We start from the raw sequence: 23,793 nt of genomic DNA, 5'->3' as shown, positions 1-23,793 counted from the left end.
ATGGAGAGTTTTTGATTTAGGCAAAAAATGTGGGGATGGGAGGGGATGAGAGGGGATATCTCGGGATTATGTCGTTCAAAACCGAAGAAGTAAACGGACTAGTGGGGATTTTCCGGGATACGAAATAATCCTCTCACATCCCCATAAATACCCTAGAAGTAAACAAGGCCTCACCGTCTAAGGGAGGATACTAGGACAAGTATGCTCCAGCAATAGTTAGCAAAGTTTAAAAAATCATCTGAGATGCCGATTTATCGTAGATCAAGTGGTAATCGATAAGATTTACTGATGAAAGCGATATTTCGGTTGATTTAGCTGATATTTCGCTCGATTTTCAGTGTCATGGGCAATATTTTGGCCGATTTTTAGTGAAATTTTGTTGAAATTTGGCATGGCAGTCGATATTTTCGTCCTATTGTTTTGTAAAACTGTGCATTAGCTCAAATTTCCATTTTTATTGATTCAAATGCAAGAAATTAAGGTAATAGTTATGTTCAATGCTCTAATGTTATTTTTACATAACATATTATAGATAATTCAGTGCCAAAAAATAGGATTTGCAAACAAAAAAAAAGCTGATAAATGGTCGATAGATAAAATCGATCAGTCCGCCGATAAACGATTAATCAGCAAAGACACCACACAGCTATGTTCAAACAGTACAAATGCTTATAGCACACCGACGACTTGTTCATAATCCTGCAGACACCAATTTCCAGAACACGGTAAAACAAATGATCAAAGATGAATGTGAACAAAAGGGCTACTATTGGTGGGTAAAAAGTAACCCTGCAGGGATCAACAAATTTCATGGTACTCCTCAAAAGTCATCAAAATCGTCGGATTCGTCGCTTTCAGGGTCACTCTTTTCGCTGTCACCGCCACTCTGCTCGCTGTCGGGGTCACTCTGCTCGCTGCTGGGGTCATCATCTTCCCATTCTGGATTTTCCTTCACCCTCTTCTTCGGCCGTTCCTCTTCGGCACGGATCTTCTCAGCATGAGCCTTGTTGTTTATATCTTCACACGAAGTAACCGTTATCTTGTCTGAACTAATCCCGTTCGCTACCAGAGCATTCACCAACTTATCAATTCCAACGTCGCCCTCTGAACACTGAATGATGACACTTCCAAGGAGTGGGCATTGGAAGGTCACCCCGTCAGTTGGCATACCATCTGTTTCTGCTCCTTTGTCAGGCTAGAGATAAACAGGAAACAGAGAAATGAGAACCTTATTTTTCCAAATCAAAAAATAATGGAACAATTGTATATGCTCCGTACCGGTCCATGCATCAAAGTTAGTTCTTCAAGTCTTGGTGAAAGCTGCAGAAAGCGAAGCACGGCGTACAAGTCCTTGGTTAAATCCCATCTACCAAGTTCAAGAGTTGTAAGGTTCTGAAACACTGAACATGTAGGCAGCTCCTTTTCCAGCATAACCTTGCATTGAGTGAGTGAGCAAGTTATAACTAGGACAAAGCAAAAAAAAAAAAAAAAGTGCTTGTATGATAATATATAGTAACTTGGAGCTATATTGGGAAAGCATGAAATGATCATTGCCACACAAGACATCATGAAAATGTAGCAACAAAAACTTGTGCTCCAGAAGTAACAACTAAAGGTGAAACTATAAAGAGCTAATGACCAAATGCCCCACTATGAAAGAATATGAAACATTGCCATGTGTTCACACAACAGCTGCACCTTGAACTTATCAAACAAAATCTCTGAAGTTGATTTTTTGTTCTTCCAAATCAGTAAGTGCTTAAAATATCCATATCAAGCAGAACGACATTTTCTTCATATCCGATGAACTTTTACTTGAATTGAAAGTGTGCTCTATTCTAGTAAAATGACTAATATAGGAAAATTAAATCACGAAAACATATCAATAGAGCAAAATATTAATTCAGTTTTTGTTAGAACTTAGGCCAACATGCAATATCAACACTAATTCAGATTTAATGGAGCAATACGATGAGTTCAATGATATTAGTTTGCATATAAGCATATTCACATCAACTTCAGAAGACTATACAACAAAAAGAAAGGTAGACCAACATTAAGCATGTCACACCAACATTAAACTCCAACAAACGTAGCTTATGAAGAACCTCCCAGAAAGAAAGCTGACAATTTCTGAGTTCACGTACACCCCAGTAAATACATGGCTGCAATTTGGTAATGTTAATTCGACCAATTTTTTTGCAAAAAAAAAACAACCAATATTCAAGAATCGATTGCAACAAACATAACAAATGAAGAGCCTTAAGAACAAATAAAGCAAATGATCTCAATTACGCCCAAAATAGGGTAAAATCTATTACTGCATTTTGAGGATATAAGGGAACAAATATTCAATCCATCAGGGTATGAAACTATGCATGTAATACCCAAGTTTGTCCTGCAGGCATTTCCATATATGTGTTCATATCTTGAAAACATTGTAAAAAAAGTAAAAGATTCAATCCTCGGAACTTCTCCGGAGGTAAATTAAGCAAAGCATCAACAATTGTTCATTCTTATTTAACACAGCTTTGAAAATTTGTCAATCAAATTATACTTTAGCTGCGGCAGAAATATTTAACTTTTAAGTAAACCTTCATTACTGGCTTACATTTTTCTTTCGGGAAACATGGTAATACGCACAACAACTCTAGATAGAGAGCAGATTAGTTATATTTAACCCTTTATCATATATGATTTGTAATAGTAAAAGAGAATCCATGCCATTAAAAAAAAGTGGAAAATAACATGAAGAAATAACGGGCTTCACTTCTGAAAAGCATACCTTTATGTCAGAACCAAATAATGCAAGTTCTTTGGCATACACAAGAACCTCTGTGAACCTAGATTCATCACAAAATGTAGGCCCCCAAGTATCTATGCGTGCTCTCTCTAGGGATGGCTGGTCTCTCCAGGAAATATCATTCAGTGAACAACCTGTGCACTCAAAGCTAATGAGATGAGGGGCAGAAATTTCAAGGCTCTCAAATCCATACATGGAACCATCAAGTGTCAGCCTTTTTAGTGCTTTTGAAGCTATGCGTTTAAGATACGTTACAGAATCTATCAAATGCAAGTCTTCTAGGCCAGGGCTCCGGTCAGTGAAACTGCTCAGAGAAAGCTCATCCACTTCCACATCACGTAGAGTCAATTTTTTTAGAGAAGGAAGCTTGATTATGTCAGGCAGCACAAGTCCCTTATGTTCATAATCTCGATAAGGAGCTCCACCCCACTGCAAATTTAGCTCCTGAAGTGAGCGGCAGGTGAAAATGCCAGGAGGTAAATTAGTCTTATCATACAGACAAAGTTCCACATCAAGCACTTTAACATTATGATTCACCGCATAGCGAATCCACAATCTGAGATCATTGCAATTCAGGGGAACATGAGGATCCCAATGTAGATAGAATGTGTGCAAGTCTACATTTCGACGGGCGAGCAGTAGGTTGCTAACATAACGAGCAAACTTTTCAACCTTCCAACGTCCAAAATCTCTGTAATCAAGGTGTATGATCTGATCACTGTCAATTTTCATGACCTGCTCGTTACCTTTCTCCATAGCAACCCTACCTCAGGTTGCTTACCTCATAGGCCGGAACACCTGCCATGTTTCACATTCCACAGTTAGTACATGAAGTAATGATGCAACAGGGGATTAAATGTGTCCGAAAAAGAAGAGCAAAGCAAAGGTAGCATGACCAAAAGTGAGGGTCCATGTTAATGTTATCATGCTACATCAATATGGAGGTTTTGTTAAACGTGACCAGGGGGACGGATCCCTCCCTTGGTTGTCCGTTGTTGGGTAGAAGATGAGACCTCTCCAGCGGCGGATTTATATGCCCTAGATAGCACCCTGTTTAATTCGATCACACCTACGACTCGAACCTGGGTGGGCGAGCTCACCACCGTGAGCTCAAGCCACCAAGCCAGCGCTTGGTTCTCAGCATGCAGCAAATCATGGTTAGTACTCATAAATCATAATTGTTATGACTTGATCACCAAATTGGAGGTCAGGCAGCAGAGCAATTTACAGCCACCTTGGGCAATCGACCTAAACAGACAGTGTGTGCATAGCACAATAGGGCATAAAACAATTCAATAGACAAGTAAGAAATCTTGCTTGCATTACGCAATTCCTAGCCAGCTATGGACTCAGATCCAAAAGTCGAAACCATGACATGATTTCTATAACACTACACCACTACATGAGTAAGGAGCTCACCTATAAGAATCTAAAAGAAAAATCCAAATGTAAAAAAACCATCACTAATGTTTGGTCTGAACTCTGAAGGACCCTCATAACAGGATGGGGTTTGATCCGGTCGATCGTATACAGTATTTCGCAGTTTAGCAAGCACGTGCGCATAGATTATCAGTGTCGCAGCAAAGTGATCTGGAAAACTACGATGGACTGAAATGGGAAATGCGGATTTTTATTTTTTACAGAGGGCATCTTGGTCTGACGATCCAAGAAGCTTGGGAATCTAACAAAAGGGGGAAATGAGAGCCAGAACTAGATCTGAGATGGAACCAATCTATGCTCATAAGAAACCGCAAAAATATGATGTATTCTCACCGGCAAGAGAGAGAAGTGCTCCCGCGGAATCGCCGGCCAGGACGGGAGCCGATGGCTTTCCTAGGGTTTAAGGCGAGCTCCTCCCTAGTTCGGAGTTTGTTGGGTTTAGGGTAGAGCTAAACCGGGTGTCCGGCTTTAACAATGGAGTTATCCTACCACCGAAAGAAAAATATTTACCCTCTCAAGATTTATTATAGTACCCTACATATGGCAGTTGTGAGTTTGTGACTATTTTTCTCTCGAAAGAACCCGGATCTGTTATAATGATTCAATATAAAGCACCCAAAACTTAATAAAAATTACATCAATCTCCATGGACCGCCAAATGACCACTTTCGCCACCGCAATGAGCCTCTGACGCGTTGTTGTCGCCGCTCCCTTGCTGGAGCCAACTTAACTTTGTTGATGACAGTCTCTTCGTGCACGAGGCCCTAAGGACTAGCGCCCTAGAGCTGAAGTCGTCACTATTGAATCCTTTGATTCGTCTGAAGCACCTGACACCAAATCTTGTCGTCTTGCACGAACATGGAGAAACCTTCTCGCATCCATTCTTGTCAAAGCATAAACCTCTGAGATTTCCCTCTTTGGTGTTCCAATCTTGTTAATACTTTAGAAAAATATAGAAAGAGATATAGATCTTGTGATTCACCAAAGGAATTGAATCCACCTTGCTAGATATTGTTACCCTTGGGTGCTTGGGCACCGTAAACAGAAGAGGTTTTCACGGAGCTCAATCATCGCGGTGTAAAGCTTTGTTGCGTTCTTGGGAACTTTCAACTGAATTGTGTAGCTTGTTCTGAACTTGTTTGTGAATATTTGGTTGCCGCTTCCAAAAGCACCACATAGATATCAAGATACCTCACTATGGGAGGCCATTATGGCCATTGGTGGACATTTTGTGACCACACCACTTCAACGGAGACTACCATCCTCAAAGTTTTGAACTTTGGGATACATCACTGTTTCAGTTGCGTGGTTATCTCTATAATTTTACTTATACTAGCTTGCTAGATTGCATATCTTATGTAGTCAGTTGTATCTTGCCATACAATTTACTCAATTAGTTGCATGATCTAGAAAACATATATTCTTGTCAATCCCTAATTTTCTACAAAGATATGAAATTTGTAGTCACCTATTCAACCTCTATAGTTGGCATCTTCCATTCTTTCAACTTGTTTAAAATAGCAGGATGTTTCCTGAATGTGTTATGGGCATGCAAAAAAATAGCGTCATATTTCGACCATAATAGCTCGCTATAGTATACCTAGAGAGTTCATGCTAAATTTTACTATTTTTCCTCGCTGTGGCGCTATCTGCGAAATAGGATGCTACATCGCACTAAACATCGTAGGGTTATCGCATTATTTTTCCTCCCGCCTATTGGCCCAAAGGCCAGAGTTTTCCTCCTTAGGAAGAATAAACTTATTCATGTTTGTCATGGTGATGCTACAATATGTTGGTTCCTCTTCTGAATTAGAAGCTAACATCGCTAATTGATGATTCTTCATAAGTAATTTATGATATGTTGTTTCCACCTAGGATGATGTCAGGCTTCTAAACAATTGAAGAATGACATTTTTGGACTATACTTTATTCTTGCTGAAATATTTTAGTTTTGGGCTATATCTTGTATCTTTTTAGCTATAGAATGATATTAGCGCGATATGGCTTGTATATCATTTGGTGGAGGCCGTCGCTATATCTCTTAGCATGCTATTTTAAACATTAGTTACAGATCACTCTAAACATCTGGTTATGATCTACAACATGAATAAACATATCAACTTACTCTTCCACAAAAGTGTGGATGTTATCTTATAAAAATCTCCTCTTCTTGAACCTTTTGACAAGCTCGTAAAAAGGGGCTTTTCTCATCCAGAACATTCCAACAGCCTCTACATTGTTGCAATTGTGGATATACGTAATATTTGGATTCGGCTCATATTCTCGGGCCAACATAGAACCAGTAAGACCTATACCTGAGTCACAACTATGAGTGATATTTCATGCATGGTAAGAATCATCCGGTCGACCAAATGAAACCGAGGTTGCTTGAGTGTTGGCCAAATCGACCTACACATTTACATACACACTATGGTAAAGGGGGGTTACCGACGCCTTGGGAGATGGGTGAGAGGAACCGGGGTCGTTGAAGGAGAGGAGCTCGTGCTGGAGATGAGGGAGAGGGTTCCATGCTGGAGACGAAGGGGTAGGAGACGAGGGAGAGGGTTCCATGCTAGAGATGAAGGGGCTGCGTCCGCGCCACCACCATCGCCAAAAGAGAAGGTGATGATTTCTGCTATGCTCCTATGTCGCGAGGTGACCAAATAGAGAAGGTGAGACTAGCTTAGCCGCTGAACAGAGTTGGAAATTGCGTGGGACTCCACGCCGGTTCAGCTATTAGAGCAAGAGAACAATAGGGCTATAACAGACTAGCATGGCATCTATAGCTAACTTATAGCTATCATATACAATACTCTCTCCATTCTGAAATACTCTGGATTCTATTGCCAAAATTTATTCTGAAATACTCTACTTTTTTTGATAAAGGGAATATATTAATATCAAAAGATACCAATTACACCCAGCCTCTGCAACAACGCACCACCCTAATGGCACTACGGATGCACACAGCCAAAAAAAGGAAAAGAAAACTAAGAAACAAAAGTCCCGCTACAGTATCTCGGGCCTAACAACAGCAATACATCCACCGCCAAGACAACACCTGAAATACAGACTCTCCAAAAACGACGCCTCCAAGAAGGGAACAGTGCTCTAACACCGACGTCGCCCGATCAAAGATCTTAGGTTTTCACCCTGAAGATAGTCCCCACTCTCAAAACAATGTCTTCAACAAGGTCATTGCCAGACACAACCAGTTAAGGCCAGACCTTGGGTTTTCACCCTGAAAGGTAGGACTCTGAACTTCACCTGTGTTGTCGCCCCCACTTTCATATCGCTGTTGTGAAGCCCGGAACACCAAGCAACTCCCTCAACAGCACGGAGACTTAAACCTCCCTTAGCTAGTCCTCCCCTCCGGCCTTTATGAAATTCTCTTCTTCCGACTTTCATCATGGATCCATAGTCACTTGATGTCGACACAGAAAAAGAGCTTCGCGCCGCTCCCTCCAGAACCAATCGGTCAGAATAAAAGCATGGTGCGCACGGCCGAATACCATCGATCCAGCAAACTTCAGGCAAAAGCACTGTTACATTCTAGCTTTTAGTTAACAAGAATACGGAAAACGAAGTGTTCCTCCTTTTATAGTATATTGGATGTCACTATTTCCAATGTAGCTTGAATATGTTTACCAATTTAAGTAGTACTAATAAATGCACTACCATTTTGTTAGATTTTTCCTAGAATGTAGACTAAAAGAAAACGGAGGGAGTACTTGACTCTAAAAATATATTACATATTTTACTCTCGCAAAGTGCTGTAATTCCTTGATGTAATCCGGCTGTTTCCTCGCAAAAAAAAAAAAAAAAAAAAAAAAAGTGCATAGGAGCACGTACTAGAGCTGGCTAAAAATCCACTTATCTTCTCTCTCTTATTCCCGCTCCTCCAAACTAGACCTTATTTTATTTGTTCTTACCCTATTACCCTCGGCCTCGGGCTTGTATCAAAGCAATCAAAGGGCTTTGAGCACCACGGTCCTCGTGCACACATCCAAACAATAACTTTTACATCCCGGGTACTGTACACCATGTAGGCCTCCGACAAGATGCAACACGAACTCTAGATTCTGAGATATCACTAACAGCTAACTAAGCAGAGCTAACGGCAGAGCAACTGCGAGGACAACACTGATGTTCACAACAGGTCAAGATATTTCGGCCGAACAACAGAGGCGAAAATCGAATGCGGAGCAAATACACCACGCAGCTACTATGCTGAAACAGTGCAAATGATTACAGCATACAGATAAGAGCAAGACTCGTTGCTCCATAATCCAGCAGTCACAAGGTTCCAGTACATACTTAAAAGGACTGAAAATGAAGTCTCATGCAAAGCTCTACTTAGAAAACAAAGGACGCCTATTGTTCGGTAAACAGTAAAACCTGCAGAGCTCTACTTAGAAAGCATCATGGTCAGAATCATTGGTGCCAAGGCCACACTCCTCAAAAGTCATTAGGATCATCATCTGCTCGCTAACAGGGTCACTCGGGGTCCGCAAGGATCATCATCAAACCATTCTGAGTTTTTTCTTCGGCCGCTCCTGTTCGGCACGTATCTTGTCAGCGTGAGCCTTCTTCTGGATATCTTCATAGGAAGTAACCCTTATCTTGTCCGAACTAACCCCATGCGCAACCAGAACATCCACCAGCTTATCAACTCCAGTATCACCCTCTGAACGTTGTATGGTCACACTTCCAAGGAATGGGCACTGGAAGCTCATTTCGCCAATTGGCATAACATCTGTTCCAGCTTCTTTGTAAGGCTGGAGAGACAAACAGTAAGCAAAGAATGAAAGAAAAAGGTACATGTTAGCGAACTCTTTATTTCCAAAATAATAATTGAATAATATACTACATGATGCATACCAGCCTATGCATTAAAGTGAGTTCTTCTAGTCTTGGTGAAAGCTGGAGAAAGCGAAGCACAGCATAGATGTCCTTGGTTAAATCCCATTTACCAAGTTCAAGAGTTGTAAGGTTCTCAAACACTGAACATGTAGGCAGCTCCTTTTCCAACATAACCTTGCATTGAGTAAAGCAAGTGAGTTATAGCTAGGACAATGGAAAAACAAGTATGATAATATATAGTAACTTAGAACTATAGAGAGCAAGCATCAAATGACCATTGCCACACAAGAGACCATCAGAAGTGCAGCAACAAAAAAAAATTGCACCACAATTAACAATTAAATTTGAAACTATAAGAAGCCAACAGACCAAATGTCTCACTATGGGGAAAAAATGAAACATTGCCTTATGTTTGCACAATAGCTGCACCTTGAACTTATCGAACCAAATCTCAGAAGTTGACTTTTGTTCTTCCAAATTATTACGCACAGCAAGTCAGTAAGTGCATAAACTATCCATATCAAGCAGAGTAATGTTTGACATCCAGCTTTCATCCTCTGAATGTTTCCTTCATATCTGATGGACAGTTACTTGAATCGAAAGTGTGCTCTATTATGGTGGAAATGGCTAATACAGGAAAATTAAACCACGAAACGTGTCAATAGAGCAAAATACTAATTTGACTCAATATCAGCGCTAATTCAGATTCACATCCACTTCAGCAGCTATAACAAAAAAGGTAGACCCACATTAAGCATACCCCACCAACATTAAACATTTAAACTCCAACAAACGTAATTTACGAAGGACCTTCCAGAAAGAAAACTGACAATTGCTAATTTCAAATACACCGCAGTAAATACATGAGTGCATTTTGGAGCTCAACAAACATAACACATGAAGAACCTTCAACAAATAAAAATAAAGCTATTGATCACAAATACGCCTAAAAATAGTGCAAAACCCGTTGCTGCATTTTGAAAATGTAAGGCCAACCAATATTCAATACATCAGGGTACGAAACTAAGCAATGCATGTGATACCCCAAGTTTATCTTGCAGACATTTCCATATACGTGTTCATATCTTGAAAAACATCATAAAAAACAACAGAATCAATCTTCGCAACTACTCAGACAGTAAAATAAGCAAAGCATAAAAAAAATGATCATTAATATGTAACACAACTTTGAAATTTTTTCAATCAAATTATATTTGACATTTAGCTGCGGCAGAAATGTTTAACTTTTAAGCAACCACTCATTATTGGCTTCCATTTTTCTCTCAGGAAACATGGTAATACGCATGTTAGTAAGTAGTAACGACTGGAAGCAACAGTTCACATGCACCACAACTCTAGATAGAGTTCAGATTAGTTATATTTAAAGTCTTTCTCATATATAAATTTGTAGTAGTAAAACAGAAACCATGTTATTCTAGAAATAAAGTAGAAAATAACATGAAGAAACAATAAGCTTGTCTTCTGATAAGCATACCTTTATGTCAGAACCAAATAATGCAAGTTCTTTGGCGTGCACGAGAACTTCTGTAAACCTAGATTCACCACCAAATGTACTCCCACAAGTATGTATGCGTGCTCTCTCTAAGGATGGCTTGTCTCTCCAGGAAATATCCTTCAGTGAACAACCAGTGCACTCAAAGCTAATGAGATGAGGGGCAGAAATTACAAGGTTCTCGACTCCATACATGGAACCATCAAGGGTCAGCCTTTTTAGCACCTTTGAGGCTATGAGCTTAAGACATGTTGCAGATTCTATCAAATGCAAGTCTTCTAGGCCAGGGCTCCGGTCAATGAAACTGCTCAGAGGAAGCTCGCTCACTTCGACATCGCGCAGAGTCAATTTTTTTAGAGAAGGAAGCCTGATTATGTCAGGCGGTACAAGTCCCTTATGTTCGATGTCTTGGTAAGGAGCTCCACCCCACTGCAAATTTAGCTCCTGAAGTGAGCGACAGGTGAAAATGCCAGGAGGTAAATTAGTCTTATCATACATACGAAGTTCCACGTCAAGCACTTTAACTTTATGTTTCACCGCGTAGCTAATCCACGATCTGAGATCTTTGCAGTTCAGGGGAACATCAGGATCCCAATGCAGACGGAATGTGTGCAAGTCCACGTTATGACGGTCGTGCAATAGATTGTTAACATAACGAGCAAACTTTTCAGCGCCCCAACCCCAAAAATCTCTGTAATCAAGGTCTATGATCTCATCACTGTCACTTTTCACTGCCTGCTTGTCACCTTTCCCCATAGCAACCCTACCTCGGATTCCTCAACCAAAGGCTGGAACACCTGCCATGTATGTACATATTCCACAATTAATACATGAAGTAATGAGACAACAGGCGGGAAATTCAATGATCATAAGGGGTCCATGTTAATGTTATCATCAATCAATATATTGGTTTTAGTTGTTTAGTTGGACCCTTCATATGCAGCAATGCAGGTCATGGTTAGTACTAAATAAATGACAATTGTCAACAAACTGGGGGTCACGCAGCAGAGCAATTTCCAGACACCCTGGGTAAACGACCTACAGAAACAGTGTGCGCAGGCATGCAAAGAAATCTTGCTTGGCATTGAGCAATTCCTAGCCAACTATGAACACAGATCCAAAATTCCAAACCATGACATGATACTTTCTCACCACTACCTGAGTAAGGAGATTGCCTAAGACTCTAAAAGAACCAAAATGGAAAAGAGAACATCTCCAATGCATGGTCTGAAGGAGACTCATAGGATGGGGTTTGGTCCGCTCAATCATAGATTAAGCAGTTTGGCAAGCACGTGCGCATAGATCATCCGTAGAGCAGCAAGATAACCTGTAAAACTATGATGGATCCAAATGGGGAAGGTGGGTCTTTCCACAGAGGGCATCTTCCAAGAAGCTTGAGCACGCACAGTACAGCAAAAGGGGGGAAATGGAAGCAAGAACCAGATCTGAGATGGAGCGAACGTATGCTTACAAGAAACTGGCAGAAAGATGTCGTGTTCTCACCGGCAAGGGAGAGAAGCGCTCCCGCGGAATCGCCAGGACGGGAGTCAGCGGCGGCCGACGGCTTTGCTAGGGTTTAAGGCGAGCCACTTCCTAGTTCGGACTTCGGAGTTTGGGTTTTGCGCAGCACCGAACCGGGAAGTCCGGCTTTAAGAACAGAATTATTTTGGACCCGAAAGAAATGATTCCAAGGTAGGAGTAGCCAGTAGGACAGTTCTGGCAGTGTCACAGTGAGTACTTTATTTAAGAAAAGTGCCACCAATGTAGTACTCATTTACAATACTTATTGATACAACTCGTTTTGAAATTTTATCGACACACTGTAAGGCTGCTCATAGTGGGAAGTAACTTAGACTAGTAACATATGTCATGTTACTAGTCTAGGTTACTACCTTCATAGTGGATAGTAACTTATATGTGGTGTCATGCACTGTGTTATTTATTATGGTGTAGACTCATTTTGGCTTGGGGTAGCTAGTTACCACCTCACTCTCTTTCTTCATTTATTTGTATGCCATGTCACCAAAATGTCTTGAGATGTGTGATGTTACTAGCTATGTTACTCCCACTATGAGCAGTCTAACACTCAGTTGAGGAACTGATGTAATGGCACAAACTAACAAAACCTATAAAAGACAAAATAATTAAAAAATGTGCATTATCAAAAAATACACAATATACACATTTACAGTTTATTTCTAAAATCCAAAATTGTCGAGATATGCAAACTACCGGTTACACATTTCTAAATCCAAAAATGCACAAATATAATTATGTGCACTTTCATGGACCAGTGCAAATAACCCAATTACACATTTCTAAAGCCAATATCATTAAACTTGTGCAATGTCATGATTTAAAAAGTGTAAACTGCATATTTCTAACACCCAAATTGCACAAAACAATTAAGTACACTTATTTTTGGCTTCAATCCTTAAGTTTCAGATTTGAAAATATGCAACTTCTACTGCCTAGTTACGCGTTTTTAATCCTAAATCTGCACAATCTGAAAATGAACAATTACGTAATGAATGGATAGAAAACTCGTAAGAAATCTAAACTCGTAGTCGGTAACAAATAAAGCTTCCAAATGCAAATTCAAAACTTTAAATAAATATGTAGATACCAAAAACATAAACATCACTACTCCTTACACTGTAAATGTGTTAAAAATGGTTAGATAGAAATGTAATGATGACTACAAAACATAAAGGTAAAGAAGATGAACTTGGTCTAAAAAACACTAAACCTTCATAGTTCGATTGGAAACTGGAATCACAAAATTGGAAAATCCATCGTTTCTGACCGAATATGTAATTACCTTTAGCAATAAAAATTCCTTCAACACAATATTCTTCATCATCAAAACCCTTCAAAAAAATAATACAAGGCTTATTTCTCTTACTGCATTACCTGAACACACTGTAGTTTGTTGCTAATGCCCTAAGGCTGGTGCCAACGCACCGCCCCGCTCCCGCCCCGCCACGTCAGCTTTTGGCCCACTCTCACCCCACTCTCACCCCACTCTCACCACACGGTGCCAATGCATGGGCTATAGTCCCCACTCTCACTTCTCTCTCCTCCACATCACCATTTCTTTTCCACATTAAGTTATTTCACTCGATTTTGTTTAGACATTCAAAATAATGCAAGAAATTATTCAACTAAAAATGTTACCGATTACATAATAATTAATAAAAATACAAATTATGTTTCTTGTTTTTCTAAATAGCCTATATGACAAGTGTGTACTTGTGTTTGTATTTTGAACTGAAAGAGTAAAAAAAGGAAAGAAAATAAAAGAAAGAAAGAAAATAAAATAAAAACTGACATTTAAAGAATAAAAGAAGGAAAGAAAAAAAGAAAAAAAGAAAAAAAACCGACCAGGTCTCTTCTTCTACCTCCCGCCCCGCCTCCCGCCCCTCTCCCGCCCGCGTCGCCATCGCGCCGCCCCGCCTCCCGCCCCTCTCCCGCCTCCCTCCCGCCGCCAATGCGGGCGCCGGCCGGCGGGAGCGGGCGCCACCGCCGGCGCCCCGCCGCGCGCCCTCCCTCCCGTCCCGCCCGCCTCCAGCCCCTCTCCCGCCCCGCCCCGGGCGGTAGCGCCCCGGCTGCCGCCCGCGTTGGCACCAGCCTAAGGTAGCTAGGAGTTTGAGATTAAGCTAACACGGCCAATTCTTTGCCTGGTCGCTCCTACCTCGCTCTTATAGCATCTCCAGTTGCGTCCCTCAAAAAACGTCCGGCACAACGATTTGGGACTCGTTTGGAGAGAGCACCGGACAAAAAGAGACTAAAAATATTTACAAAAAAGAGACTCTTCCCAGCCGCGTCCCTCAAACAGCGTCCGAATGCATGCATTTTAATAGAGGGGACCACCCCATGTGAAAAAAGTAGGTGAGAGAAAGTGTGGGGAAAGAGAATGACATGTGGGGAGTAGGGCTGCATGCATGGTCCGGACGCTATTTTTTTATAGAATCTCTACCGGGGACGCCGGACATAAAATGAGGCACTATTTAGCTTTGGGGGACGCGACTGATACGTATTTTTCTCCATTTTTTGTCCGCCGTCCCTCAAACGTCATTTGGGGGACGCTACTGGAGATGGTCTGTAACATCCCAACCTTGTTTATCTAAATAAATGAGTGTTCATGTGCATCTCATGCATGTAGTTTGAGTTTGAACAAAATTTGCATCTCCATTTTCAATTATGCAAATCCCTCTAATTCAATCTTATTCAAAATCTCTCAAGTTTTCAAAATGGACAACATGGCATTGTTCATTAAACCAGTCCATGTGTGTTTATTACTTCCCTGGAAAAGTTGAGTGTCAAACAAAATTCAAAAAAAACATATTTGAGTTTGGGTTAGATTTGGAGAAATAAAAATAGAAAAAGAAAACTAGAAAAAAAGGGGAGAAACCCCTCCTCTCTCTCCCTGGGCCGCAGCCCACTTCTCCCCTTCCTCTCTCTTTTCTCTCCCTGGCCAGAACGGCCCAAGAGGCCCAGGCCGCACCCCCACACAGCCCAGGAAAACCCCCAGGGGGGTTTTTGCAAAAATGGCATCGTCTTCCCGCCGACCGAAGCAGCTCGGTGGCTGCTCGCCGGCCACCCGATGGCCTGGCCGGCCAGGATCCTCTCCGCCGCCCCCCGGCGGCTATAAGAGGCGCGCCGCCGGCGAGCTCCTCCCGGCGCCGCCGTCGACTCCATCTCGCTCACGGTGAGATTCCGCGCCTCCCGGTCCCCTCGCCCGCCTCCTCTCCTCTCGTATCGCCGCCGCGCCGCACCACTCGCCTCGCCGCCGCCGCCCATGGCCGCTGCGCCGTGCTCCGGCGACCAAACGCGGGCGGCGCCGCCACCCCTGGACTCCCCACGTCGAGGCCGGTCGTTTGCCCCCGCACACGCGCGCTATCGCGCCCTGAATCGCCGGATTGCATCCCGGCCGAGCTCAATTGTGAGCTCATGGCCATGCTGACGTCAGCATGACGTCAGCATGACGCCATAATTGCTTTTTCCTATTTTTTCTGTATTTTCAGTAAATACCTTCTGTAATTCTTTAAATAGAAAATAATATGACATGTGGGTCCCCTGGTCAGGATTTTAATAATTTCATAAATGTTTAGAAAAGAATAAAATTATGACATGTGGGTCCAACTTTATTATTATTTGTTTAATTTTCTGAAATTGATTTAAAATGAATTAAATTTTGGAAATTCATAAGTAATTCATTTTAAATCAGAAAAATATAAAATTATATATCAAAATGATCAGAAAAACATTTCCTAATTGTTTATCCATGATTCATACATGCTTGAACCACTTAATTGTGAGCCTTAGTAGAAACCCTAAATCAACCCCTCTCATATGTCGGGTTCGATGCCGAACCCCCTTTAAATTCCGTCGATGCACCTAGGGTTTAACCCAACCCCTTTAATATGACATGTCATCATATTGTATGTGCATTGCATTGTACCTTGTCTTGATCGTGCTATTCCTTTCCGGTGTTTGGTTCTTCTCGATAGGGACCGAACGCGAGCCTGAGATCAACGCCCCCGAAGAGCAGCATCAGAACAACGAGGGACAAGGCAAGCCCTAACCTGGTTCATATATGGTTTCGAAATGCTTTACTTCTGGTTCTTACATATTGCATCCGCTTCAAATATGTTTTATCGGCAGTTGTAGATATCCTATGTGTGCATAATTCCATCCTTGTAGCCCAGAGTTACTGATCCACCGCTCCCAGCAAAACTAGGTCTGAGCTTATTCGCATCGCTAGAGCCGTATATGTGTTATGCTTAGCCATGCTTAGCTATTAAAGTCTGATCCATCTGGTTGATGAATCAGAGCTACGAATGAACCTAGTTTGACAGGATGACGTGGTAAGATCAGTGATGATGTTAATAAACATGCTAAAGGCTTGGATGGGCCGCCACATGGGGATGTGGTGATTTGACTCGTTCTCGCCGATACTAGGACCTGAGTTCTTGCCTCTGGAACCAAGACTGAGCGTACAACCACACGGGGCCCATGGGAACCCCTTGGCCCGAACTTACCTAGCTTACCCATGAGTCAATTAGTTTGCGAGTTCCATTTGCCATACGCATGGGGGGAAGATGGAAAAGGTTTTCAAAGTGCATCATACAGGGCGTGGCCGGGGTGAAGGATGCTGGAGGCATTGAACTGGATCCCCTGCGCACAATGACCGGGACCGCCTCGGAGAATGGCTACCTACGATGACGGAGCTCCCCAGTTAGTTTGACTCATGGAATAGGCGAAGTAAGGGAAAGGTTTTGGTCGACCACCCTCTGCCGGCACACCAAGGAAGTGTGCTAACGATCTGGCATTAAGAGTCGGTCGGCGCGTGTGGGTAAAGTTGTACACCCCTGCAGGGTAAATCTTTTCGAAAAGCCGTGTCCACGGTTAAGGACGACTTGGGAAAGGACGTGATGATCATAGACAACTTGAACCTGATCGTAAAACTTGATATCTATGTGTGTTTAACGATCCCTTCTCAGGGTGTCGAGGGGTGATCCTAGGTAACAGGTTCAGGTGATGATGAAGATTCGGTGGATTCAACATGATGATCTTAGAGCTAGAGTTGATATCGCTCTCTTACCCCTTTTGAAAATGGTCTGAATAGACGAGCTTCTGCTCCTTCCTGTTTACAAAGGAAAACTGGCTTTCCGCAAAATAAGCTCCACATAAAGCCTCGCATACCCGCTTTGCTAATAGGTTGTACTAAGTCTTGCTGAGTCCCTGTACTCAGCCTTGCATGCTTTGTTTCAGAGGAAGCTCTTCCAACTGATGGTGGCTTCTACCTCGACGTCGACGAGTAGTTCGGAGTTCCTCAGGCGGCAGCCTGAGACTTATGGGCTGGGACGTCGCCTTATGTTATGGCCTCTTAGGCCCTTTGCAGTCTTGTTATCTAGATAACATAATTTGCTTTCCGTTGCTTGTTGAATTGTGGTCAGTGACCTCTGCGTGTAATAAATTTGGATCTTAACTCTGCTAAGAGTTGTAATATATTTGCTTTCAGTCGTAGAGTCACTGTTGTGTTACCAATTCTAACCCTGTAGGCCCTAGAGATCTAGGTTAGGCTTATGCCAGATGTGATATCTGGGTTTGTCTAGCCCTGACCTCCGGGGTCGCGACAGGTTTTGGTATCAGAGCAGGACTGCCTATAGGAAACCCTTTCAACTGGTCGATGTTGAGTCTAGTAGTTGTGAAAACTATTTGAAACATAAAAGTAATTGCAAAAACATCTGAATAGGATTCTTTTTACTCCTTATCTGGTGTCACTCTAATGCTGAGTCATCTTACCTTGCTTTGATTGAAAAAGGTTTACCTCTACCCTGTTATTTTCAAACTTATAGGATCTACGGGTTTGGGTTGTTTTCTCTAAAAAGTACTCCGTACTTGGTTGCTTAGCTCAGTGTTTCTAAAGTTACCTCAGTTGATATGAATCTTGTTCCTTCCATTCAGTGAATGTTATCATTCCGTTGAATCCTTTCCAAGGTATCTATTTCTCATGGTCTTTGTCTTTCTCTTCAGGATGGCTGGTCGTGGTCGTGGTCGTAACCGACGTGGACAAAACAATGCTGAACCGGAACTGCCGCCACCTCCCACAATGGCGCAGGTTCTTAACAACATTGAGACCAACCGCCTGAGGAATGAACAACTCCTGGAGCGTGTAGCTCAAAACACAGAGCGTCGTCCCGACAACTGTGTCACACTTGGGGACTTCATCCGTGCACTGCCTCCTGTCTTCACCCACCCCAAGGAGCCTCTTGATGCTGATGATTGGCTTCGCACCATCGAGCGCAAGTTCAACGCTCTTCATGTTCCACCAGGTGAACGCGTGAACTTCGCCACCTACCAGTTAGAAGGTGCCGCTGGTTCTTGGTGGGAAGGTTTTCTGGCTCTTCAAGCGCCCGGACATGATGTTACCTGGGAGGAGTTCGTCACAGCTTTCCGTGCAGCCTATATCCCAAAGACTGTCATGGACATCAAAAGGAGGGAGTTCCTGGACTTTTCTCAGGGGAAGCTGGATGTGGAGACATATGGACGTGAGTTCACTCAGCTGTCTCGCTATGCACCCCGTGATGTGGTTGATGATGCTGATAAGCAAGATCTGTTCCGCAAGGGACTTAACCCTGAGCTTCGCTATGAGATGCTGCCTTTCACCTTCCAGTCATTCCAAGACCTACATAACCGTGCTCTTCTGATGGAGAACGGGAGGAAGGATATGGAAAAATCCAAGAAGCGTGAAGAAGGTGATTCTCGTGCGTCTTCCTCTCACAACAAGAAGCGCCGAGTCTGGATCCCTTACAGTGCTGTACCTCGTGCTCCCTATGCACCAAGGTCTTCTGGCAATAACTCTAAGCCACCCTCTGGTGGTTCAAGCTATCGTCATGCCATGGGTACTGTGCCTAGTGGTGCTTGCTACTCTTGTGGTCAGCCTGGCCACTACTCAAAGGAGTGCCCCCATAAGCCAGCTGGTCGTGGATATTCCCAGCCCAAGAAGGATGACAAATATTCCTCTGGTCGTGCTCGTTTGACCCATGTCTCGCCGATGAGGTGAAGAGGATCCAAGCGTCCTAATGGGTACGCTCTATATAAACTCAATCCTAGCTACGCTTCTGTTTGATTCCGGAGCATCGCATACATTCATATCTCAAGAGTTTGCAAGAAAGCATGATATACCCTTTGAGACAATGCCCTCCCCTCTAGAGATCACAACTCCTGGGTCTCGTTGGCAGACCATTTGGATTACCCGTGAGGTCATAATCAGTATAGGGCCAGTGTGGTTCCCCACCTCTCTCATTGCCCTCAAGTCAACTGACATTGATATCATCTTGGGCATGGATTGGCTAGTAAAGCATAAGGCAGTCATTGATTGCGCAGCTAGGTCTATTGTGCTGACCAATCTTTCTGGCAAAAGTGTTCTGTACTGGGCTCCATCCGCAATACCTCCGTCGGCAAGGTTTACCCCTGAAGCCGAGTTATATGCCATTGAAGCTCTACCTAAACCAGAAATCTCCGATGTCTGGGTGGTCCGTGACTTCCCAGATGTCTTTCCTGAAGAGTTACCTGGCATGCCACCTGATCGAAGTGTGGACTTTGTCATTGAGTTAGTCCCTGAATCGCTCCTGCTTTCCCGGAGACCATATCGTATGCCTCCGGAAGAGCTGGTTGAACTGAAGAAGCAGTTAGAGGAGTTAGAAGAGAAGAACTTCATACAACCCAGTACTTCTTCCTGGGGTTGCCCTGCCCTCTTTGTCAAGAAGAGAGATACCAACATTCCGCGGCTGGTTGTTGATTACCGTCCGCTCAACGCAGTGACAATTAAGAACAAATACCCTCTTCCTATAATCAATGACCTTTTTGATCAGTTGTCCGGTGCCACAGTCTTCTCAAAGATGGATTTGAGATCAGGGTACCATCAAATCAAAATCCGCAAGGAGGACATTCCGAAGACAGCGTTCACAACTCGTTATGGTCTTTACGAGTATACTGTCATGTCCTTTGGCCTCACAAATGCTCCTGCCACTTTTATGCGGCTCATGAACTCTGTTTTCATGGAGTATCTTGACAAGTTCGTCGTGGTCTACATCGACGATATTCTGATCTACTCCAAAACTGAAGATGAACATGAGGAACATCTCCGTCTGGTGCTAACCAAACTTCGTGAGCACCGTCTCTACGCCAAATTCTCAAAATGTGAGTTCTGGTTAAGAGAGCTCATATTCCTTGGTCATGTTATCTCTGAAAAAGGTGTTGCAGTCATTCCAGATAAAGTTCAAGCCGTTCTTGACTGGAAGACACCTAAGTCAGCTAAGGAGATTCGGAGTTTTCTTGGTCTGGCGGGTTATTACCGCCGATTCATTGAGAATTTCTCCAAGATTGCCAAACCAATGACCGATCTTCTCAAGAAAGACAAGAAGTTCGAATGGTCAGAAAAGGCTGAAGAAAGTTTCCAGGTTTTGAAAACCAAGCTGACTACTGCTCCTGTGCTCGTCCTTCCGGACACAAGCAAAGACTTCGTTGTCTATTGCGATGCCTCTCTCCAATGGCTCGGATGTGTGTTGATGCAAGATGGCCATGTGGTGGCCTATGCCTCTCGACAGTTGAAACCACATGAGCTCAATTACCCTACTCATGATCTCGAGCTTGCAGCTGTGATCCATGCTCTTAAGCAATGGCGACCTTACCTTTATGGTAATCGTTGCGAGTTGTACTCAGATCATCAAAGTCTGAAGTATCTTTTCACCCAAATTCGGATCTGAATAATGACGAGAGAAGATGGCTAGAAGTCATAAAAGATTATGACTTGGGTCTCAACTATAAACCCGGCAAAGCCAATGTCGTTGCTGATGCGCTAAGTCGGAAGTCCTATTGCAACAATCTTATGGTTAAGCAAGCGCAACCTTCTCTCTATGAGGAACTTGCAAAACTCAACCTTGAGATTGTTCCTAGTGGATTCCTTGCTAATCTTGAGGTGAAGCCCTCTCTTGAAGACCAGATCAATAAGGCTCAGAAGCAAGATTCTGGCATTACCGAGATCAAGAAGAACATTGCTAGCGGAGTTGCTAAATGTTTCTCCATTGATGATCAAGGTACCGTTTATTTCGGTAAGCGTCTAGTCGTGCCGGATAAATCGGATCTCAAAGAGCTAATCCTTAAAGAAGCTCATGAATCACCACTCTCCATCCATCCTGGTAGTACCAAGATGTATCGGGATCTTCGCCAAAGATTCTGGTGGTCCGGGATGAAGCAAGAGATCGCTAAGTTTGTTGCTGAATGCGACGTTTGTCGTCGCGTAAAAGCTGAACATCAAAGACCTGCTGGCACTCTGCAACCTCTATCAATTCCAGAGTGGAAATGGGATGAAATTGGCATGGATTTCATTACCGGTCTCCCCAAGACCAAAAATGGAAAAGATGCTATATGGGTAGTGGTTGACCGTCTATCCAAGGTTGCTCATTTCCTTCCTATTCGGGAAGATATTCGTGCTAATCAACTGGCCGATCTATACACGTCCCGGATAGTCACTCTTCATGGTGTTCCCAAGAAGATCATCTCTGATCGTGGAAGCTTGTTTACTTCCAAATTTTGGGAAAGTTTTCAGAAAGCTATGGGAACTCGTCTTTCCTTCAGCACTGCCTATCATCCTCAAACCGGTGGTCAAACCGAAAGAGTGAATCAAATTCTTGAAGACATGCTCAGGGCCTGTGTTATATCCTTCGGTAAAGATTGGGAAAAGTGCCTTCCATTTGCTGAGTTCACCTATAACAACAGCTTCCAATCTAGCCTAGGCATGGCACCTTTTGAAGCTTTGTATGGCAGAAGGTGTAGAACTCCTTTGAACTGGTCCGAAACTGGAGAAAGAAAGTTCTTTGGACCAGATATAATCAACGGCGTAAGATCAAGTTCGCATCATTCGCGAGCGTCTGAAAACTGCTCAGTCACGTCAAAAGAGCTATTATGATCGCCATCATCAAGAAGTGAAGTATGAAATTGGTGATCAAGCTTATCTTCGGGTCACTCCTCTCAAGGGTGTCCATCGTTTCGGTATAAAAGGAAAACTAGCTCCTCGCTATGTTGGTCCTTTCCGCGTCCTTGCCAAGCGTGGTAATGTTTCCTACAAGTTGGAGTTACCTTCCAATTTTCCTGAAGTTCATGATGTCTTCCATGTGTCTCAACTCAAGCGTTGCTTCAAAGATCCTATCCGTGGTGTTGATCACGAGACTCTTGACCTTCAAGAGGATCTGACTTATCGAGAACATCCTGTTCGTATCCTTGATGAAGCCGAGCGTAAAACTCGACGTCAGAGCATCAAGTTCCTAAAAGTTCAGTGGTCTAATCATTCTGAGCAAGAAGCAACCTGGGAACGAGAAGATCGTTTACGATCTGAGTACCCTTCCTTCTTTTCTAAAATCTAGGAATCTCGAGGACGAGATTCTTGTAAGGGGGGTAGAGTTGTAACATCCCAACCTTGTTTATCTAAATAAATGAGTGTTCATGTGCATCTCATGCATGTAGTTTGAGTTTGAACAAAATTTGCATCTCCATTTTCAATTATGCAAATCCCTCTAATTCAATCTTATTCAAAATCTCTCAAGTTTTCAAAATGGACAACATGGCATTGTTCATTAAACCAGTCCATGTGTGTTTATTACTTCCCTGGAAAAGTTGAGTGTCAAACAAAATTCAAAAAAAACATATTTGAGTTTGGGTTAGATTTGGAGAAATAAAAATAGAAAAAGAAAACTAGAAAAAAAGGGGAGAAACCCCTCCTCTCTCTCCCTGGGCCGCAGCCCACTTCTCCCCTTCCTCTCTCTTTTCTCTCCCCGCCGTAACGGCCCAAGAGGCCCGTGCCGCACCCCCACACGCCCCAGAAAACCCCTGTGGGGGTTTTTGCAAAAATGGCATCGTCTTCCCGCCGACCGAAGCAGCTCGGTGGCTGCTCGCCGGCCACCCGATGGCCTGGCCGGCCAGGATCCTCTCCGCCGCCCCCCGGCGGCTATAAGAGGCGCGCCGCCGGCGAGCCCTCCCCGGCGTCGCCGTCGACTCCATCTCGCTCACGGTGAGATTCCGCGCCTCCTGGTCCCCTCAGCTCGCCTCCTCTCCCTCTGTATCGCCGCCGCGCCGCACCACCTGCCCCGCCGCGCCGCCCATGGCTGCCGGCCGTGCTCCGGCGACCAAACGCGGGCGGCGCCGCCACCCCTGGACTCCCCACGTCGAGGCCGGTCGTTTGCCCCCGCACACGCGCGCTATCGCGCCCTGAATCGCCGGATTGCATCCCGGCCGAGCTCAATTGTGAGCTCATGGCCATGCTGACGTCAGCATGATGTCAGCATGACGCCATAATTGCTTTTTCCTATTTTTTCTGTATTTTCAGTAAATACCTTCTGTAATTCTTTAAATAGAAAATAATATGACATGTGGGTCCCCTGGTCAGGATTTTAATAATTTCATAAATGTTTAGAAAAGAATAAAATTATGACATGTGGGTCCAACTTTATTATTATTTGTTTAATTTTCTGAAATTGATTTAAAATGAATTAAATTTTGGAAATTCATAAGTAATTCATTTTAAATCAGAAAAATATAAAATTATATATCAAAATGATCAGAAAAACATTTCCTAATTGTTTATCCATGATTCATACATGCTTGAACC

At 43.1% G+C, this 23,793-nt stretch overlaps 2 protein-coding genes across 3 annotated transcripts; both read right to left on the bottom strand.

Moving 5' to 3' along the window:
• Positions 1 to 800: 800 nt before the first annotated feature.
• On the bottom strand, positions 801 to 3,592 carry LOC127338639 (F-box protein At4g22280). The gene is made up of 3 exons (XM_051364681.2): positions 2,786 to 3,592; positions 1,279 to 1,434; positions 801 to 1,195 (listed from the first exon to the last, which is right to left on the bottom strand). Exons 1-3 carry the CDS (start codon positions 3,557 to 3,559, stop codon positions 821 to 823), a joined length of 1,305 nt encoding a protein of 434 aa, XP_051220641.1. The 5' UTR covers positions 3,560 to 3,592; the 3' UTR covers positions 801 to 820.
• Positions 3,593 to 8,433: 4,841 nt separating this feature from the next.
• Positions 8,434 to 12,273, bottom strand: LOC127344081 (putative F-box/FBD/LRR-repeat protein At1g78760). Of its 2 annotated transcripts, none has more exons than XM_051370299.1 (4): positions 12,123 to 12,273; positions 10,602 to 11,416; positions 9,125 to 9,280; positions 8,434 to 9,021 (listed from the first exon to the last, which is right to left on the bottom strand). In XM_051370299.1, the coding sequence occupies exons 2-4, from the start codon at positions 11,373 to 11,375 to the stop codon at positions 8,767 to 8,769; spliced, it is 1,185 nt and encodes a 394-aa protein (XP_051226259.1). In that variant the 5' UTR covers positions 11,376 to 11,416; positions 12,123 to 12,273; the 3' UTR covers positions 8,434 to 8,766. The 2 variants fall into 2 exon arrangements, with proteins under 2 accessions (XP_051226259.1, XP_051226260.1); XM_051370300.2 differs by having other exon boundaries at positions 12,091 to 12,259.
• Positions 12,274 to 23,793: the final 11,520 nt, after the last annotated feature.

The sequence above is a fragment of the Lolium perenne genome, chromosome 3 (genome assembly GCF_019359855.2).
Source record: "Lolium perenne isolate Kyuss_39 chromosome 3, Kyuss_2.0, whole genome shotgun sequence".
NCBI lineage: Eukaryota > Viridiplantae > Streptophyta > Magnoliopsida > Poales > Poaceae > Lolium > Lolium perenne.
Note: the sequence above shows the minus strand (reverse complement) of the source record. Positions and strands in the feature narration are given on the sequence as shown.

Bases quoted from the DNA above. Each gene is read 5' to 3' on its own strand.
- LOC127344081 (XM_051370299.1), bottom strand. From the start codon at position 11,375: ATGGGGAAAGGTGACAAGCAGGCAGTGAAAAGTGACAGTGATGAGATC. The intron at 9,281-10,601 runs GTATGCTTATCA...ACTCAATGCAAG, and splicing joins TATTTGGTTCTGACATAAAG to GTTATGTTGGAAAAGGAGCT. The intron at 9,022-9,124 runs GTATGCATCATG...TTGTCTCTCCAG, and splicing joins TCACTTTAATGCATAGGCTG to CCTTACAAAGAAGCTGGAAC.
- LOC127338639 (XM_051364681.2), bottom strand. From the start codon at position 3,559: ATGGAGAAAGGTAACGAGCAGGTCATGAAAATTGACAGTGATCAGATC. The intron at 1,435-2,785 runs GTATGCTTTTCA...ACTCAATGCAAG, and splicing joins TATTTGGTTCTGACATAAAG to GTTATGCTGGAAAAGGAGCT. The intron at 1,196-1,278 runs GTACGGAGCATA...GTTTATCTCTAG, and splicing joins TAACTTTGATGCATGGACCG to CCTGACAAAGGAGCAGAAAC.